Source organism: Echinops telfairi, unplaced genomic scaffold (assembly GCF_000313985.2).
Source record: "Echinops telfairi isolate 266 unplaced genomic scaffold, ASM31398v2 ScPeMD7_31;HRSCAF=116, whole genome shotgun sequence".
Lineage (NCBI taxonomy): Eukaryota > Metazoa > Chordata > Mammalia > Afrosoricida > Tenrecidae > Echinops > Echinops telfairi.
Genome location: NW_022103928.1, coordinates 35,043,535 through 35,065,149, shown reverse-complemented (window position 1 = coordinate 35,065,149; position 21,615 = coordinate 35,043,535). Strand labels below are relative to the sequence as shown.

The 21,615-nt window shown below is 38.5% G+C and overlaps 1 protein-coding gene and 1 non-coding gene across 3 annotated transcripts in view; both read right to left on the bottom strand.

Moving 5' to 3' along the window:
• The window catches only part of DIP2C (disco interacting protein 2 homolog C), a 247,197-nt gene that overhangs the window by 174,623 nt on the left and 50,959 nt on the right, over positions 1 to 21,615 (bottom strand). For both annotated transcript variants that reach the window (XM_045289849.1, XM_045289848.1), the window contains exons 6-10: positions 14,257 to 14,391; positions 11,623 to 11,742; positions 10,141 to 10,338; positions 4,539 to 4,630; positions 2,198 to 2,308 (exon numbers count right to left, since the gene is read on the bottom strand). In XM_045289849.1, the coding sequence (XP_045145784.1) occupies positions 2,198 to 2,308; positions 4,539 to 4,630; positions 10,141 to 10,338; positions 11,623 to 11,742; positions 14,257 to 14,391 (656 nt within the window). The remainder of the gene's footprint in view (positions 1 to 2,197; positions 2,309 to 4,538; positions 4,631 to 10,140; positions 10,339 to 11,622; positions 11,743 to 14,256; positions 14,392 to 21,615) is intronic.
• On the bottom strand, positions 1,273 to 1,405 carry LOC115869582. Its single transcript, XR_004046253.1, has one exon. It is a non-coding gene; the product is annotated as a small nucleolar RNA SNORA42/SNORA80 family (small nucleolar RNA).

Here is a 21,615-nt window from a genome sequence, read left to right as displayed (position 1 = left end):
CAAATCTGGCTACAGCAGAGTATGTACTCTGGTACAGGGAAGAGCTTGCAACACAGGGAATCCAAGACAGATAAAACCCTCAGGACCAATAATAATAGGAGTAGTGATACCAGGAGGGTAGGGGGAAGATGCGGGGGGGAAAGGGGGAATAGATTACAATGATTGACTTATAACACCCACCAAGGGGATGAAGAATAGAAAAGTGGGTGAAGGGAGACAGCAGTTGGTGTAAGACATGAAAAAATAATAATTCATAAATTATCAAGATTTCATAAAGGCCAGAGGGTGGGGGTGGGAAGGGAAAAATGAGGAGCTGATATCAAGGGCTCAAGTAGAAAGAAAATGTTTTGAAAATAATGATGGCAACATATGTACAAATGTTCTTGACACAATGTATGGATTGTGATAGGAGCTGTCAGAGCCCCAATAAAATGATTTTAAAAGAAAGCAAGCCTACATTCACTAAAAGAAATGAAATAATAAATTTCAAAGCAGAAATAAATGAAACAGAAACAAAATGGAAAGAATAAACGAGACTAGAAATTGGTCCTTAGAAAATACTAACCAAATTAACAAAGGAAAAAACGAAGATGCACATATCATGAATAAGAAGTGGACTGAGTGACATCCCAACAGGACCAGTTGAAATTAAATGACTAATAATAGAATACTCTGAGGGGTTGTGGAGGAGCCCTGGGTGCAATGGGTTACACAGTGGGCTGCAAAGTGCAAGGTCAGCAGCTCAATCTCATCAGCTACTTCATGGAAGAAGGATGAGGCTATCTACTCCTATAAATTTTTACAGCTTTGGAAACCCTTTATAAAGGGTTGGCCTGGGTCACAGTCAACTTAGGAGCAGTAGGTTTGGGTTTTGAGGGGCTATAGAGATCTAAACGATTTCTACAAAGAAAACTATGCAACACTACTATAGGAAACTAAACCACCCACTGCCATTGAGCCATTTCATTTCACTGACTTCATAGGACAGGAAAGAACTACTGCCTTGGGTCTCCCAGAGTGATATTTTTATGGGAGAAGAAAGTCTCCTCTTCTTACTGTAGAGTGGCTGGTGGTTTGAACAGCCAACCTTACAGTTAACAGCCTAATACTTAACACAAGGTACTAAAAGAGACCTACATAAATGGAAAAACATGCCATGCTCATGGATAAGAAGATTTAACATTGTGTAAAATGTCAATACTACTCAAAGTGATCAGTAAGTATAAAGTAATCTCAATCCAGATTCTATCAATGTTCTTTTTTTTTTTTTTCCACTGTGCAAACTGCTTCAGTGCCTGAAGCCCATGGGGTAAAGCTAGGCAATGGTTCGGGGTTCCAGTATGCTTTGGCATGGGACACTGTGAGTGGCCCATGGGATCGACCTGCCACAAATCCAAACCCATGCACTCTATCAATATTCTTTAAGGAGATGGAGAAACAGAATAAAAATCATTAAGAATGTTTGAATGTAAGATCAGATTGCTCTGTAAAATTTCACCCAAATCCCAATTTTGTTTAAAAAAGGAGGGAAGAAGGAAAGGAGGAAAACAAAAAAGAGCAAGAAGGATAAATGTATTATTAATTTGGATATGTAGTGCCCATGATACCACAAAACGAGAGAATGAAACACTTGCTTCACTAACTGAGACTATTTAGCGTAATGGTCTGTTACCATATAAACATAAACTCTGCCTCTGAGAAATTGCTGCTGGTGAATCCTGCAGTTCAGTCATGCTGTGTATGCTAATAGCTGTTCCTTTTATTGAGATAACTATGAGAGCCAGTAGAGGCTCAGAAACAAAGAACTGTCTGAGATTGAAATCCACTTTAAGGACTACTGTCTGAATAGTCTTTCCTTAAAGGCTTTGAACGAGTTCTTTCCAGTCCAACCCCTAATAAGAATTTGCCTTTCCAACCTTAGTTATACGGAATCAGAATCATTCCACCAGATCCCCAGCTGCTGCTGACTTGTAGTTAAGAGGTGCTTCGTACGTATAATTAAGATCACCTGGGGATCTGGTTAAACTGCAGAGTCTGATTCAGTATAGCTGAGGTAGAAAGGTGCATTCTCAGTAGGGTGTCTCCCTGGATGGAATGAACTAGTTGGAAACCCTGCTTACCTCACAACACAACCTGTGATTGGCTGGGGACCTGTCATTTGTCTTTAAGGGATTTACTGGAATTGTATTCTCTTTACCTTTCTTGTAAGTGGCACTTCAATGGGGACAGGAACAACTTCGGCAAGTAAGCAACCATAGAATGCTACCATGAAAGCAGCAGGGTCGTTGTTGGGGAATACCAGTGCTACCTGAAACAGACAGAAACCCAAGGAACAGTGAACAGATAGGTAAATCACTGGTAATCTAGGGCACGTGGTCAAATGAAAAATGTTCTTAGTTTTTATGAAAACAAATTTTAATAGTAAAAGGTTTCCAATATGTCAACACTCACAAATCCCGTTTTACTTTTAGACTCCAGATTTGTCACAGTACAATACTGTGTAAATACACAGAGGCAAAATTTTTATAAACCCACATAGTCTCAAGCTTCCTTTACTAATTCTCTATGTGTTGCCTTGATACTTTATTGTACCTAATTATCCTTATAACAGCAACCATAAGCATATCAGGAGCTGAAAGACACACTACTGAGATGTACATTAAGGCTTTTTATGTTAACTGGATTCCAACCTACTTCACCTGTCCTTCTACTGATCTTCATATACCCAGCTCAAGAGTCCATGTGAGGGGCTTTTTGGTTCTTTAGTCCACCATTGGATTTCCTATCTTACTTCCTTTTTCTTACTAGTTCCTACTTCCTGATCAAGAGTGAACGTGATTGTCTCCCCAGAGAAGTCTTCTCAGATTCCCAGAGGCTCCCCATATGAAATAGATCTTCTCCCTCCCATTGAACTGAGTATATCTGTTAGTGTCTCTTTTGGGGGCTGTTAACACTGAAAAATTATATAAAAGCTACTATTAATATGGCTTTACATTTTATTTTCAGTACTTCAAACTTCCTAAAGACTGGCTTAAAGCTGAATGTATCTTTCCATCTTCCATACCTCCTACTATAAAATCTGGATACTTATTATTTTTCGATATTATAAACATCTTTTGTGAAGCCCAAGAATGGATCCTTCAAGTAGCATTAACAGAAATCCTTCATATGAAAAGTGTCTGTAATAAAATAATTTTCATTACTCTGAGGAAAACTATATTTTATAAAAATAAAATTTCAAAGAGAATAAGAATTCCATGTATTGCAATAACAGGTCACTGTCAAGTAAATACTACAATTATGTGGGCTTATTTAATAATTATTTACACATATGAATAGTTTATGGAAAACTTTAGAACAGTGGTTCTCACTGATTTGCAGTGCTCCAACAATTTTAAAGAATTCATATAGAATCCTTTGGGGGCAGGTGAAATAATCTTGGAGATTCAAAGATATTTAACATGTAGCCAAAAAAAGTACATATTTGAAGATAAGACACTGAGTTCTATGCCCAGCCCCACATCTATATTGGTATGTAAAGGCTGCAACATCACTTTTACTTGTTATAGGTCTAATATCTGTATTCTTTAACTCACCAGATTGCAGTAAATATAAAATAAAATTTGCTTTCCAAGACAGTATATGTCAAGAAAATTAACACTGCAAAAAGAACAGTAGCAACAATTTGCTGCCAATAATGTCTGTATCACTAATCAAGCTTTAAAGAAGAGTTCAATATATAATTTTCCTTCCTGGCCATGTTCACAACACAAGCAGTATATTTAGATAACAGCAGTGGTGGTGGTGGTTATAAGCGCCATTGAATTGGTTCAATTCACAGTGACCCTACATACAATAGAAAGAAACACTGCCCAGCCCTGCACTATCCTCACAACTGTTCTTATGTTTGCGCCCACTGTGGTGAAGCTCATGGAATTTGTAGTTTGATAGAAATGAGTGCCGACTGTGGCACACACTAGTTATAGATGTACCTAAAAAAATTCATACATAACCTCACTAAGCTTTAATGTCTTTGTGGAGAAATATTAAAACTTAACCCTTGGAGTTGTAAAGATGAAATGATTTGTCATTAAACATAATCATTCCTGTAAAACAAACAAACAAACAAACAAAAAACACCTTATTCAGTAGTGGTCATATTACGTATATGTTTAACCTAAGACTATGCATTTTGATGAGCCAATAATTTAACTATTTGAAGACTTGTGGGGCATGTAGCTCCCACCTATATTCTCAGCTGCTTACATTTCTTGGAAAACTTCTATCCCAGTTCTTGTGCATGCTGCCACCTGGAAGGGATCTGCCTGACTAAATGAATCTAAAAAATGGGACTCCCTCAACCAGTCCTATCACTAGAGTCCACTTGGGGCATAACCCACAGAATTGAATAAAAATGTCTACTACCCATAAATGTCCCCTGGATTTCATTATGTCTTCCATTTCTGAAAACCCATGGCTTCAAAGACAACAAAAATGCAAAGCATAATTTGGTCATGAAAGAGTTAACTTGCACGTACCCTATCTCCAGGTCGCACCATAGGTTCTTGTTTTGTCCCCAATTTATGTAGAATGTTGTAAGCAACTTTCATACTTCTTGTCCACAGTTTGCCTATCAACACAAAGAATAAAAGAAAAGTAATTGGATTATTACTCACATGTAGTTTCCATTTTACATACACATAGACATTAAAGCTATAGGTTTTAATTCTCCAAATGAACTTATATCACATGCATCCATTGGATTTTTCTCTGAGGGGGCTTTGAAAAGTCTGTAGAAAAAAATGAATTAAAATATACTGAAATTTTTCTACCAACTTTTTGAAGCCTTCAATATGTGATACTGAAGTACCGTATATATTTGAGTATAAGCTGACCCCAATATCAGCCGAGGCACCTAACTTTACCACAAAAACTACATTAGAAATGTGCTGGAAAAACTTGGCTTATACACAGTATATACAGTAACTCTTAGTAGAGACGATATTGAAAATGAGGTAGTCAAAAATAGAATATGGGGCTCAAGTAGAAGGCAAATGCTTTGAGAATTATGATGGCAACAAATGTACAAATGTGCTTGACATAATGGATGTGTGTATAGATTTGATAAGAACTGGACAAGCCCCCAATAAAATGATTTTTTTAAATTAAATTTAATTTAATTTTAATTTAAAATTAAAATTAATTTCAAAAAATAGAAAATGTCCTAGGTCATGAAGAGCAGAAGGTCTTAAAAACAAACTTCAGGAAAAATGAACAACAAAAAAATTAAACCGAACTTTCCTTCTGATATTGTGTACTCATAGGGAGGGAACCAAAGGTCTTTGTGTTATTACAAGGTTATCATTAATGGAGCTAATACTATCTGATCATGGAAACTGGGAATGGAGGGTCCTTAAGAAATCTTAGTAGATTTAACAACCGTTGTCCAAAGGTTTTTGTTTTTCCGATTTCATTTTAAGCATTCAAGTTACCCTGTGTCCCTGCAATCAAGATGTAACACTCATAAAAACCAGAGAAACCCGAACACTTAATCTAGGTACCCAAACTAAACAGAACCCCTTGTAGTGTGCAAAATCCCTACGAGAAAGCCATGCCAAAGTGAAACCCAACCGAGACATTGAGTCAACTCCAATCCATAACAACCCTATGTAGTTTCCCGGCTGCAAATATTTTTGTGAGCTGATGGTCCCATCTTTGTCCCACAGAGCAGTTGGTGGGTTGAAACCGTTGATCTTGGGGTAGCAGTCCAATGCTCACCCAAGAGCACCACCAGGGCTCCTGGGAAATCATAGGAAGTTTAAACTATGATCACATAAATTATGGGGGAAAGATTTCTACCGTATAGGCCAAGTTTGCCGCTACGTGTTTTTGGAGATCATTATCCTATCATTTATGGGGGAAGCTTCCAAAAAGTCTGTGGGAAAATGGAATTAAGAGATAATGTAATTTTTCCGACAAGCTTTTTGAAGCCTGTACATATCAACTTGTCTACCCCTTGATATTTAAATGACAAAGAAAATGTCGTAATGCTCTTAAAGCCCTCCAATTTCAAGGATGATTCCTGCTTCATCGTATGTGTTCAATACATGGTTCTTTTGTGGTTTAAGCTTGCTCTAACAAAGGACAGATTTATACTATGACCTGTCATATACTTTTTGATCAATGAAAACCAAAAACCAAGCTCACTACCATCAAGTTAATGCTGATTCACAGCAACCCTATGGGATAGGACAGAACGACCCCTGCCAGTTTCTGAGACTGTCTCTTTATGGGAGTAGAAAGCTCAGTCTTTCTTCTGTGGAGCAGCTGGTGGTTTCAAACTGCTGACCTTAGGGAGCACAGCCCATTGCTAACCACTGCACGACCAGAGCTCCTAGATCAATGAAGGGTTCTGGATATAATTATTTCTTGATTCCCAACTCCTTTACCTGTCCTCTCATCAACAAAACCATCCTCAAACGGACTTGGCATTGAGATGAGGAGGGACAGAGGTTGCGGTGGAGAGGGCCCTAAAACTATCATCAGCTTATTTGGAAATCTAGACTAACTTTTTCCTGAAAACCGAATTATGTTGTCTTCAGATCTTCTAAAATGTGAGCATAATTAGGGAAATATTAGAGTTGAATAAACAATTACTATCCGCTTGTTATAATTGAGAAAATCAATTTGCTGTTAATTAACAAATCAACACAATCTTACAACTATGACCATTATATTTCACTAGAGTTTCCATTTCCCTCTGAGCTCAGAAATCTAAAGTCAACGTCATCATGGATTCACACAAAAACTCAATTGGCAATAGATGGTTTGCAATGAGCAAAAACCACATAGGTATACTTTTGACATCATTCTAGAAATAGACGTCACATTTTCAAAGAAAAAGAAAGAATGTGAGGGAAAATGAAGTTTATGGGAAAACTGTATTCTTTTTCAATCCTATTTTCCATCAACTTTTTAAAGCCCCCTCTCTTCCTACATTAAATTGTTCATTTCAATTAAAAAAGACGTGACAATAATGTAAACGCTGAACAGAAATTCATTTTAATGTCACTTGAAATTTAATGAACCAGCCCTGGTGGGGCCATGGGTTAGGCCTTGGCCTGCTAACTGCAAGGTGCTGGTTCAAACCTAACAAGCCTTCCTGGGAGTAAGAAGAGGCTGTCTGTGACTATTAAGGTTTACAGCCGGAAACTCTGTACATGGTGGCCACTGTGAATGGGAATGAACTTGATGGCAATGGGTGTAGTGCTTTTTTAGCTCTAAATTTTTGGAAACAGAGTTATAAGAAAAAAATCACACAAACAAATCCAAAAAAGAAAAGTATTTCCTTCCTAGAGAATGCACATGGCAAAAGTGAAATGAATTTACAGATATTTCACTACAGCTAGAGAGAAAATAAAGAAGAATACTGGAAAGTTTCTACTAAGTGGAGGGTGATTAAGGGAAATTTTGATTTTTAATGGTTTTCCCCACAATCTTCTCATTCAGCAGGTGTGTTGTTCAGTGCAGTTGATCAGTTCTGACTCACGTCGGCCCTATGCGTAGCAGACGGAACCCCCACCCGGTCCTGCACCATCCTCACAATTGTTCTTATGCTTGTGCCCACCGCTGAAGCCACTGTGTCAATCCAGTTGTCTTTCTCTTTTTGTTGCCCTGCTACTTTTCCAGGGATTAGTCTCTCCTGATGACTTTTCCAAAGTACAGGACACAACGTCTCACCATCTCCCTTCTAAGGAGCATTCTGCCTGTACCTCCAACACAGATTTCTGGTACTTTCAATATCCTTTGTTAGCACATAATTTAAATGCATTTGTTCTTCTTTATTGAATATCTACTTTTCACATGCATATGAGGCTGTTACAAGTAGCATGCCTTAGGTCAGGCGCACCCTGGTCCTCAGAGTAGCTTTTCAACACGTGAGAGAGGGCTTGTGCAGTAGATTTCCTCAAAGCAATGCCCCATTTGATCTCAACTGCTGCTCCCAAGAGCAATGATTATGGATCCAAGCAAGACGAAGGAACTACAATCCTTTGAATCCTATAGTCATTCAGTGTATCAAGTTACTAGGTAATGGAACAGCTTTTAACTGGTGAATTTTTCTGGATCCTTCAGAACAATATATTCAGTAAATATGTTCATTTATTTTTAAATGTCCCTATATTTTCCTATGGTTAGTCAACATTTCATTTGGTATGTTGATCATTTATAACCTGACATTTAAAAAAAAACCATTTTATTGTGATTTAGGTGAAAGTTTACCGAGCAAGTTAGGTTTCCAATCAATAGTTCATACACATATTGCTGGGTGCAATATAACCTTATACTCTGACGTGTATTCCTTTAATAAGTACAACCCAAATTGACCTACAGCATTTTACTAATATAGATGATCAAAATAAACAAAATATAGATGACTTAGAAGCAGGAGTTGAAATTTCTTGTTGTAGACACATGGACTTAGCATTTAGTCTGTGTTTTGTAACTCAAATTCACCTTAAACTTGCAAAAAGAGGAACAAGAGAAGCAAGTCCATGTATACAATTATCTACAAGGAAATTCAACAAGTTGATAAGGGCTATACAGAAAACTGTTTTCTCTTTTTGACTGAACAAAATCTACTTCCATGAGCATATTTTATAAAAAGAAAAGTTAAAGATTAGGCCTCATCATAGGTGACATATTCCTTTATCCATCTAAAATTACCCAGTGAAGCGATAAAAACAAAGGGGCTACATTCCTGAACCCAAATCCTATTTTGGTCAATGAAACCTTCATGCACAGGATAATGACTATGAGTTAACAGCTGGTGCCTCTAGAGATATCTCATCTTCAGAAAGGCTGGACCAGACTCATTATTCATAGCATCTGGCTTTTGACCTAGATGGCCGACGTTGAAATGGATTTTGCTCTTACCTACAATTTGTTACCTGCAATTGGAGGCATATTGCCATAAAAACAAAGGGAAAAAATGAATACAGGTAATCTAACTTCACATATACAGAATAGCATGAGCCATTTTGGTCTTAGAGCTATTAAGCTAGTTTATTTGCCAAGCTAAAGCAGATGGTGTGAAAATTACCTGCTTTCTTCACATCTTCTACCAGGCACAAAGGCAAATGGATTTGTATAATATAGTTAAGTACCTGCGAAGAGTTCACCATTTGCACTAATTCCATTGAATGATAATTTTTTTTCTTTAGAAAGTACTTTAGAAACATTTTCCTTCTCCTTTAACGTATGTCAAAAAGTCTAGATAGTCATTCTTGGCCTATCAGTCCTTTGGAAATGTATCAATTTCAATGATCATTTTGAAGTACCCTCCAGCACAGGAGTGATTTCCTAAACACAGAGTAACTACTAAACTGTCAGGTTTTTTTTTTGGAAGTATCAATGAAAAAAATCTTCTTTTTCCTCATCTTTAAAAATAAGGATAAAAATAAAATACTCTCAAAGGATTGGTAGGGGATTGAATTAAAAGAATCCACTTCAGCTATTAATACGTGTTTTGCTAGAAATATAATGTTAACTCAATGAGAGATTAAAGAGATGTAGTTCTTGTTATTAAGGAACTTTCCTTTCTAGTGTAGAAGGAAAATAACACAACATAACTCATTATAATCTAAAGAGATTTGTATTAATTATCACCAGAAGCACACACACAGAATTTAGAAACACAAAGTGCTAACACAGATGAAGTGGCATTTGAATTGAGCCTTTAAAAATAGAGTGCTCAATGGAGCAGACAATGTCCAGAAAATTCAGGATCTGAGACCTAAAAATAGTGGAAGGGTTGTTCTAGATCACCCTAATTAAAATAATTTTAAAAAAGAATTCACTAGGTAAAAGTGTATTAAGAAAGTACTGAATTATATGCTCATTATGTGCTGGGTAATGAGGTTAGCTCCGGACACTGTCTATGTAGATGGGAGGACTAAGTTCTGGATGTGCATGGAGCACACAAGCAGACATCAAAGGAGAGAAAAGATGTCCATCTAAACTCTTGCAGAAGAAGGTCACCAAAAAGGTCTAAGAAAAAGCGGCACAAGCTGATAGAACAGAATTCTAACAGCACACGCATTTTAAAAAATGCAAACCAAAAATATAACTGCAGTCAATTACCATAAGTGAGGATGTACAGTGGTTTTCCATTTGTGTCCATAGTGGTTAAGCAGGGGGCCTTGGGTGAGATGGTTCCCCATCTCTGCAACGCAGCTTCCAGAGATGGCGGCCAGTTGGTGACCACGCCCAGCTGCTCCCCACGCATTGCCAACATCTGGGCTCCCTCTGGCTTTGGTTGGTTGGGATCTGGTTGTTGAACTAATTTGAACACAAAATTGAAAACAGTCATTAATACGAGCACAATTACTAATGTCCTGTAAAAGGCATGAATAGGAGGGGCTTTGTGATTACGAGTTGAGCTGCTGTGACGTCAAAACCACCAGCTGCTTGTTGGGAGATGAAGGAGGCGTCTGTTCCCGGGAAGAGTTACAGTTACCGAAAACCACAGTTCCTCCCTGACCTGTAGGGTGGCTTGAGTCAGAATCGACTAGAGGGCAGTGAACTTGAGTTGAGAGGAGGTTTATGCTTGAGGCATACAATGTACTACCTGACCGAAAAAACATGAACATATGCTTTTCTAAATTCAGACCTGTGATCTGTATAGTAGCTTTGGTCTTAAAAGAAGCAATTAAATTTTTATAATTTCTAAAACGTTAGAATGGAGAAGTTACTATAGCTGAATACACTTATCAACTGACAATGTGTTGAAAGTCTAGAATTGAAATCTCTAGTTCTGAATCTTGAATTTAAAATATTATCAACACATATTAATAATCTTGGACTTCTAAGAGTTCTGGTGCTCTAAATTTCTCCTCAGATACTGAGATTTAAATTTGAATCTGCTATAGCCAAGTGTACATGTGGGCATGGAGGTATGTTTTTTGAAGTAACATGGAAATAAAAAATAACTGTAATAAAACAGAATAGTTAAAAATACAACATGCTCAATCTCTAGCTTAGACAGGTAATAAATTGAAATTATTTCTTCCATGTTTGGAAACGTTTTCTCTCTTACAGTTTATTATTGGCAACTTCCACCTGCTGGACAGAAAAACCAACCACTTACTCAGGGTAAAAGATCAAGACATTTAAGTGGTTTGGGTTTGATATAATAAGTACATATTCTGTTTTTAACATGCCTGTTTCAAAAGGCTTGCAAGCACTCACTTTCAGATGTTCAGCTTCTGCTTTGAGAAACGATCCTCTGTACCATGTCTCACTACAAATCTGTCTTTCACTTAACTTACTCAGAGAGAGTGGCTTCACTGCTAGCTAAGGTTTTCTATGATACACTTGTGTCTCTGCGACATTTCCTATAGAGGTCTGAAAAAGAGTCCTAGCTTATCCAACTGTACCACCAGTACCTTGAAAGTGACCCTTGGGGACCTATATCCTCTTATTGAGATGCCTGTCATATTTTTGATGCCACTTTTATTGTCCTAAAAATAACCTAATTGGTGTTAGTAGAAAAAATACCACTAGACACTGTGACATCATAGTAGCACCTGACAAAAAGGAAGCAAGGGTGAAGGGTTCTCTTACCTTCTAACAATTCTTCAAAGTCATCAACAAAGAATTCCCGTAAGGGCGGTCGTTTGGGCCTTTTGAGGGTATTTACAAGCTGTTGAATTTTCGCTGATACTCGGCTACTTACTGGTACTCCTGAAAAACAGACACCATCACGGGTTAGGTCAGGGTTTCCCAAAGTGGGGGGCCCTTAGGGGTCACTGGAATAATCTAGGAAGGGTGTCTTGGGGACACGTAGGGGAGTGTGCAGAAGCAGATGTCTACATTTTAACCTACATTATGGGCTACAGTACAACAGTTTTTAGTTGCCAAGGGGGCGCCTTTGTGATTTTTTCTGAAAAGGGGGGTGGTAGCACAAATAAGTTTGGGAATCTATGGGCTAGATTAACTGACTTTTAGCCACCAGTGCACTCTGAACAAGCTATCACAATGAAAGATGCCGTGAAACTAGTGCTCAGTGTCTCACCTCTAGGGCTCTAAGAGCAGGTTGATCTCTTCACAACTGGACAACGCCTAAGGATTCTAAAGAACGGAAAAGCCTCTGGACCATGCGTTTGGCTTGATCTCACTTCTAATTTGTAAAACAGAATTTGTTGTCTACAGATGGTGTTTCTTTCTCAACAGGAGCCATAAAATGCTGAGTGGCAACTCGCTTCCCTGAAAATTTGTCTTAAAACCACTAGTGTTCTTCCTCAGTGAGTCCAGGAAGAATATTCTGGTGGTGCGCTCAGTATCTGGACTAGCGTTCACTATTGGACAAGTAACTGATGCTGTCCCAACACAACCTGTTGAAAGGAGGGGAACCCTCGGTGAAAAACTGAAGACAATGGAGCCAGAATTTAGCATCAGCATGTTGAGACCCTTTCCTCTTACCAATAAAGCTGATGGTATCAATACTGTCTTTCAGTGCTCCACTTACTTCAGTGAATATTTAGGCAATGGCATCTAGAAGCCTGGCAATTCAGATGTGTGTGTCTATATCCATTTGTACCTAGAAAATTTATCCTAATTTTAGAATAAATTTAGTACTTAAAATAATGACAGTGGTATTACTTTAAAAAAAATGGAATAAGTAAACCAGTAAGTGAAAAAGTCATGGTGTTTTAAAATTTCAAGATAACAATCCAAAGAGAATACCAATGCTCTTGTTGGCAATCTTAAATCGAATGTATCTTCTATGCAGGCAAACCTTATCCCCCTGAAAGGCACTGGAAAACACTCCCCAAGTAACAAGGGTTTGGGGTGTTTATTGGCAGAGTCTTATGGGCATTGGGGTTCATGCCCTTAATAATTCAGTGGCATAGTCATCATTCTCCACTACACTGGATCACACAGAGCACCCAGAGCAGACTTCAACTCTTGGAATGGTTGTGACCAAGCTCAAGGAGAAATAGTTAATCAAATAAAAATATCTCAGCAAGAGGTTGAAAGATGATTGTGGGGATTTTCAGAATTGAGGCATTAAATATTTAAAATCCTGAAAACACACACTCGAGAGGTCTCAGTCTCCACACAGTGCTTTCTATTAAACAATCCCACTTTACTTGGGTTTAAGTGAATCAGAGACCATATGACAAGGCCAGTGGGTTTTCAACGTTCCTAATGCCATGACCCTTTAATACAGTTCCTTATGTTGTGGTGACCCCTCAACCATAAAATTATTTTTGTTGCTACTTCACAACTGTAATTTTGCTACTGTTATGAATCATAATTTAAATATCTGATATGCAGGATGTATTTTCATCATTATAAATTGAACATAATTAAAGCACAGTGATTAATCACAAAACAACATGTAATTATATATTGTGAAATACTTAGGTGTTTTCCGATGGCCTTAGGCGACAGCTGTGAAAGGGTCATTTGACCCCCTAGAGGGGCCATGACCTACAGGTTGAGGACCACTGATTTAGAGCAAAGAAGAGTCATCCTAGGGTGTCTGTCTACCCCCTGCACCCTTAGAGTTTCTGATTCCTTACATTCAGGGTCTGAAGTCAGAGGTCTTCACACACTAAGAATCACTGAACTAGACATGATATAATTCGGATTTACCTGGTAGCACGGAGGCCAGATGATGAATGTCAAAAACAACAGAATTACTCAAATAATAAGGGTAACAACGGCCAATTAACAAATAATGAATTTAGTAGAACTAAAGCGGACCCTGAAATAAAAAAGCGTTCAAGAAAAATCAATAATAATGGGACTGGATGGAGTGACTGTGAATACACCAATTGGCTACTTCATGGAACGGAGTAACTTCAGGGCTTTGACTGTATCTGTCCATTCTTTCTCTCTCCCAGCTAAAGTCATCTTGCCCTTTTTAGGTATTCTGTACTGGCCCTAACATCTAAACCCTTCTCTCTTAACTGCTGGAACAACATGAGAGAGAGAGAGAGAGTCAGAGAGAGAGAGAGAGAGAGAGAGCACATAATCTTAGAATATAGATTTCGGTAACATTAACATTTTTCCCCCTGTAACTCAGCTTGGAGAAACTCTGTATTTCTTGTGCTTATACCTCCCCACTTTACAAGGGAGATTCCTAAAGAATCTGATAAATGACAGTTGCATCTGTAGTACATCTGAGAAACACAAGCCACGACATTGCAATGGGAGTCAGTAGGGAGGAGGAGCTGCTCTGAGACGTACCATCGCCCGTCTCCATAAGCTCAGCGTTGCCATACTTTGGTGCAGCTCTCGATGTTGTTGAGCCTTGTGGTCTTTCCACCTGTATCGAGGGTTCTGAGGTGTAAGTGGTTACATCAGGAGGTGCAGAATGATTTTCTATAAAGAAGCAAATTATTAAATTTCCTGCTTGTTATGATAGAGTTCTTCTGAAGGCAAAATAAAATATCGGGGTATCGTAACTTTTATCAAACAAAAAAATGCCACATAGGTTAATATTTATTCTTTAGCATGCTATCAGATAAACTACTATAAATTGAAACTCTCAATTTAGAGATGAAATATAACATGATATTTGAGATAATGTATACTTCTCAAAATGAACTGTTAAAGTTTCTGACATAATTTCTTCATCAGGCACCACATCAAAAAGTCACTATAGCATTCTGACTAAGATGATACTCTGACATGACTAATAGAAGGTCTTAGGAGTTATGGTCTGTTCATGGAAGAAAGTAATTTATCTAGCCCTGGTGGCGTAGTGGTTACACATTGAACTGTTAACCACAAGGTCAGCAGTTCGAAACCACCAGTTGCTCTGTAGGAGAAAGATAGATATTCTACCTCTGTAAAGAGTTACAGTCTCAGAAACCCAGAGGGGCCATTATGCTCTGCCCTGGTGGGCTTGCCATGAATTGGAATTGACTCGATGATTTTGTTTTATCACTGTAGAAAGGAACCCTGGTCGTACTGTGGGTTTGGTATTGGGCTGTTTCCACAAGGCTGACAAGTCAAATCTACCAGCTGTTCCTCAGAAGGAAAATGAGGCTGCCTGCTCCTCCAGAGATGTACCGTCTTGGAAACCCCGTCAGGGTCACTAGGAGACAGAATCAAGTCAAGGGCACAATATTGCAAGAGAGGCAGTTGAGAGGTCAGGCTTCGGAGTCACAAAACTCAAGCTTTGAGTCTTAGATCTGTAAATTCCTAGAGATCCTGGGAATTATCTTAATCTCTCTGTGCCTCAGTTTCCTGTTCTACAAAATAAGAATAACTACTACTGCCTTTTTGATTGAGGTTGTCTGAAGGAAAAAAATGATTAACACATGCAAAATTCTTAAAGCATTTCTTGACAGAAAAGGCGTTTGAGAAATAACTCTTCTATTAAAACTTCACATTATTTGTTATAATGTGAATAGTACTGAATGTTTCATTAAAAAAGTTTATTTGCTAACTCATGTGTATTAGGTGCCATTCTAACACAGTAGTCGTCTCCCTACATCACTTATCAATAATAAAGTTAAACACTTAAGGAACTAAATGAGAGGAGCATGACTTTCATATTTATTAAATATAGTATTAAGGACAGTATGCCAAAAAATACTATCAGAGGCACTGTATATGTCTTTGCATATGTAAATGTATATGATTGCGATATAATTTTCATACATTAATCCTATGGAATGGAAAATTTTCAAGCATACCTACCCTTCATTGAGTTATAAGTATATGAGATTTATAAGTATATACATTCAATAAGCTATAAGAAAATTGTTTGAAATTGTTAAAAATGCCTACCTCTTATTGTTCAAAACCTTTGATAGGGAAGACATTAAATGACTCGGGTTCATTGTTCTCCTTGTACACCTCCCCCCTGAAAGCTCTCTCCCTGCCTCTGGGACCCCCTATAAAACTAGAAGGGATGGTCTACGTTCATTCTCGGTTCTCACCTTTGCTTAGTTTCCCTTTTTAACTTCCAATCCTAGAATTAAGCATTTTTTCTAAATAGCTACCTATAATTCAAGTGGAAAAGAAACCATAACAGTTGTTTTACATATGTATTATACATGTACTATACAATCTTCTGTGAAATAGAATTAGGCTTGGGAGGTATTAATCTGCACTTCTAGGTTAGTTAAATTTCAAATGTAACAGCCCTGAGGGCCAAGCTATCCTGGTGTGATTGGGACTTTCCCCGGAACTCGGTGGTTCCCAGGCAAACGGACCCCATAGGCGTGAGGCCATCTGTCTTGTTTAGTTGTTTACCAGCTGAGTCACCTTGGACCAGTTACCTAGGCTTTTTATGTTCCCTTTTCAGTGAACTGGAGACAATACCACCTATACTGAGTTATCATGAAAATCAATAAATACGCAAAACGCTCCAATTTACTTATTAAGTCAACAAACGTGCGTGAAGCATCTAAATGCTCCTGTGCTAGGCCGTGGCTGCCATCTAGAGCAGTGCCTCAATCACAGGCCCCAGTCCAATATTACAGGTCATTTGCAGAAAGGTGAGTTTGCCACGTCTCATCCCCCCTCCCCGCCCCCCCCAGGGTATCCCATCCTTCAGAGCTGCTGTCTTGTAGATCTGAGCCTCCCAAAAGAAGAGAGCTCTGTCAGAGATGAAGAGAAGAGGGGGGAAGAGAAATCTAAGTGGACCCCGGGCATCCAGGCAGGAGGGCGAGGGCTGAATGCTCGGCGAGAGTTAATGTGAAGTGAGGACAGAAGAGTCCCAATGGCTTCGCTTATCGTTCACCGCATTACATTCACTCTCCTCATCCTTCCCACCGGCCAGTTTGCCCCAAAGCATCACTTCACGTTTCAAAACGGGCTACAATTCTCTGAAAGTTCATCCCCCACAGTGAAGTAGTACACTCACTAGGACACATACTTCACACGCAAACACAATAGACACTACAGCACGGTCAGCACAATTTCAAACACGCCACCGAAAACAAAAGGAGCTAAATGAGGAGGTCTTTGCAGTTCACTTTTATTCACAATTAATTAAACGTTTCAGTTACACTGTAGCTGCATCCTCGGGGATATCCAATCCCTTTTTTGTTGGGTGGCCAGAATACTGCAGTGTTTCTACTTTGAAGCTGGGGGGGGGGGATAATGATTCCGATGCATCTGGTGATTAAAAAATAGGAACAGTGACAGCTGGGTGACTTCAAAGTGTTCTCCAAGTTTATTTATGTCATGTCCCCTCCCTCTTCTTTTCAAACTCTGTGCATATGCCAGCACTGTAGGGTCATAAACCCAGCAGCTGGCTTCTGTTGGGAAGCCAGGGAACATGCTGCCACTGGAGTGATATGCTTTGCCCTATTTCGGTAAAGATCAGGTCTCCAAGTAATTACCTATTTTCCAAGAAGTATTTAAAAGAATCTTGTATGTAACAGATGCTTTAAAAATACCTGTTGTTAGGTATGGCAAAAAGAGAAAAGTTGAGTCAGGTTGAAGGTGTAAGGTCAGAGGTTTAAAATGACCACAGTACCAGATTTGAGGCCCCAAAGTTCACAAATATTAGAAAATATTCTGATAATTATGAGTTCTCCTCACTGGAAATTTGTATCCTTTTAGTAGAATTGCCCACTATTCTTTCAATCGATTTCTCTGTACTTTTTCAAGAGAAAAAATGACTGTTCACCTTCAAGCCTCTTCCACTCAGAATTCTTGGCTTCGGCTTTGCCAGCCCAGCTCTGGGGCTCTCTCTCATTGCTTTCCATCTGCTGCACTCCTGGTCCATAAGCTTCTCCAATGGTCTAGCTCACCTGTCCTACTATCATTATTGCTCTCAGCAATTCTCACGGGATCCAAAAGAATCTAAAATTCAAGAAACTCACAAAAGGCAGGTTAGAGGGCAGTGCGAGGAAACTTTCTTTTATAAGAGTATCTGTTAGTTGTTTTGACTCTAATGCTACCAGAAGTCCCCATCTCGCTCTTGGACAAAATCCTAGTTCTTGGGTTTTTAATTGTGCCAACAGGATGCAAACCATCTTTGTATCTATATCCTGGCCATGACCAATTTTAGGGTTGGTTTTTCCTGTTGGACTCTGCCTTACAAATTCTATATGGTTCCTTAATTTGATTCCATTTTCAACACCTGTTTCCATGAGGGTAAGTAAATATTATTCTTTGTTGAGTTCCAACAGAACATGTTTAAACATGTCTCTCCAATCAGCAGACAGCAATAGACATGATCACTGGGAACACAATTGGCTTAGTCTTGTTAGGGTGTCCTTTTTTAAAAAAAGAGTATACTTTTTGTATTGTGGGAGAAAAATTGCTGTTAAGGTCAGGGCTAGTATCACATTTTTTAACACAACTCACATGGATATCGTCCTACATTTCCAAAGCTTTGCAACACATTCATAGGAATGCTGCCTCTTAGGAAACAATTTTTAGATGGATCAACTGTTTGAAGGAAAGGAAGGAAGATCTCAACAAATGAAGAAACTGTGTCTGACGTCCAGAAGCTGCCAGTAGACGCAGAAGTACCACTGATGCGAGAGCTTCTGAATCTGCGATCACACACAATCTGGCAACTTCAATGTTAGTGAACGTCTTGGCCTCAGCAAACTTTTGGTTCGACAGGTGCCAGCTTTACCAGGATGATCCACAGAGCCAGGGGCAATAGAAGGTTATGATGACTGGTTTCTTGTTTTGTTTGGTTTTTTTACTAAGGACTATTTTGGTTGTTGGTTGTCTTTTTAAAAATAAATTTTAGAGATTAGTGCTTCATCTGATGTGTTATTACCAAAATAATAATAATAATAATAATTAAACCCGTCTCAGGTCTTTGGGTTCTCCTTTAATTATCTTGGTGAAATCTTTATACACTGAAGTGTCTAAGTTTTAGGTGATCCCAGTCATCTAGGTTGTTTGTGTGTTTCCAGTTATGTTGTGTGTGTGTTTGTGTGTTTCCAGTTATGTTGTGTGTTTGTGTGTTTCCAGTTATGCTTGATAGTGTGTTTATGCCATAAATTAGTGACCCAAAGTTTGTCTCGACTTGTTCATTGGCAATATTTATAATTCTAGGCATTACATGTAGGTCTTTGTCTATCTCGTTTGTTTTAATACAGTGTTAGATAGATAAAAAGTGCTGTTTAATTCATCTGCAAACAGATATTTAATTTTGTTAAGCAGATGATCTCTACCTGATTTAATGTGTTTGACCTGGGTAAAAGACGAGCTGTCCATAGGTAGATGTATTTACTTCTTGGTTCTCAATTCTGTTCCATGGCCCATGTGTCTTACTGTACCAGTTCCAGGCTGTTTTAACTACCATGGCTGTGTAATAGGCTTTGATTCTAGGAAGTGAGAAACTTCCTACTTGGTTAAATTTTAGCTGTGCTGTGCTTCTCCATGGTCATTTTCCATACAAAGTTGGTGACTATCTTTTCTATCTGTTTAAAAATGACGCTACAATCTAGATCAGGATGACATTACATCTGTAGCTCTCCTTGAGGAAACTGACATTTTATAATGTTAAGCCTTCCTATCCATGAACATGGGATAGTTTTCCATTTATGTAAGTCTCTTGTTTTTTTGGTATAGTGCTTTGTAGTTTTCTATGCACATGCCTTTTGTTCTTAGTTATATTCATGCTTACGTGTAAATGGTATCATTTTCCTTACTTCCTTTTCAGAGCTCTTTGTTAATATAAAGGAATCTAACTGATTTCAAATGTTGATGTAGTAACCTTCCACTTTGCTGAACCTTTCAATTAACCAAAACATTCTTGCTTAGTCTTTGGGATTCTCTATGTATAGGATTATTATGACCAGAAAATAGAATTTTACTTCGTCTTTTCCCAGTTGGATGCTTTTAATATACTTTTCTTGCTTTATACTTCTAAGATTTCTCTACCATGACATTTAATAGGAGTAGTGATAAAGGGCATTCTTATCTCCTTTGCAAGGGCAGTGCTTTTCAGTTTAGCTCCATTGAGAATGATGTTAGAAATTCGTCTTGATGTTTTAATGAAAAGAATCATAACTGGGGACAATACAAGTATTAGATTTACCAGTCTGATCCAGATCCAGATTCTTTGCCAGCACCCTAATTCAAATGCATCAATTCTTCTGCAATCTTCCTTATTCAATGCCCATATTTAACATGCATATGAGGTAATGGAAAATGCCAGGGCTTGACCAGAGGTCCCTTAGTCCTTAAAGGAACATTCTTGATTTTCAACATTTTAAAAAGGTCTTGTGTCACAGATGGACTCAACACAACACATCATTTGAACTCTTGCCTGCCGCCTCCGTGAGCACTGATTCTGGATCCAAGCAAGATGAAATCCTCGACAGCTTCCATCTTCTTTCCATTACCATGCTGCCTATTCATCCACTTGTGAGAGTTTTGGTTTTCTTTACATTGAGCTGTGATTCATATTGAAGGCTGCAAATGAAATACCCATTGCCACAGAAGAGTGACCTCTCACACAGTGTGAGACTATACAACTTGACAGGTGTAGAGAGCGTCAATTTTTCCCCGGAGACTAGCTTCTGAGTTCAAATTCCTGATCTTGTCGTTAGCTGCCCAGCGCCTAACTCACAGTGACACCAGAATAGCGTAGTGGTAGTAGCGATGGAAAGGAAGAAATTTTATAAGACACGCTTCAAAACCTGAATGCTCTGGGAAAGAGAAAGAATATCAAAGACAACTGAAGCTTTTGAGGTTTTGCAGCTATTTCTTCTCGCTTGAGGATGGAGACACTGTTAGTAGAAATTGAGAGTCTTAGAAAAACTAAGGCAGTGATTTTCATACACACTGATCTCAGGGAACAAAGCAGAGCGGATGGTACAGATATTCAATATGCAGCTTGAAATGTGAAACTGTTTAACAACTTCAAGGCTGGAAATAGAGACATCTAAGTGAGAGGGAAGGTACAACTTTTAAACTGTGAGAATGGATGCAATCTATAATACAGAGAGACAGGGAAAGGAAAAGATTAGTCACCAGAAGGAAAAGAAATGGTCAAGAAGAGGAGAATCAGGATAGGTGATGTCAAAGAAGCCCACAGGAAGGGCTGCTTTGCCAACACCAGAAGCACAGACATTCACAGGGAAGGACTAGGACAACATACAGAAAAAAGACCCGCAAGTTCCAGTGAGCAGGAGGCGGGAGAAACTGGGAGGCCAAGAGAAGATACGAAAGAAAAGAATGAGTGGAGGAATATGCATTCAACTTCAGAAAAAGAAAATAAAAGTCAAGATGAGATTAAGCTGGAAACATGAAGTATTTAAGACCTCTGATAAAATGATATAAATAAAAGATACCTGATCAATTTCAGGGCGCATATATCTGTATATCTCAATTTTATTCACAACTAAATGTGCTAATGCAGGATTACAAATCAGCATTGGCACTGTGCTACCAGCTTACTGAGGGTAGATACACATTCAGGTGAAGTACAGATTTCTTCCCAGAGAGTACCGGAGTGAGAACAGGGGACTGACTTGCTTAATGAAAAATTCTCACTGTCACCTGAGCTGAAGAGACTATCTTTTAAACTAGGTTTCTTTTAGAAGTGAATTCTTCAAATAAATATGTAGCCTACAGAAGAATCTCCATTCATTTCTATCCTGAGGCCACATT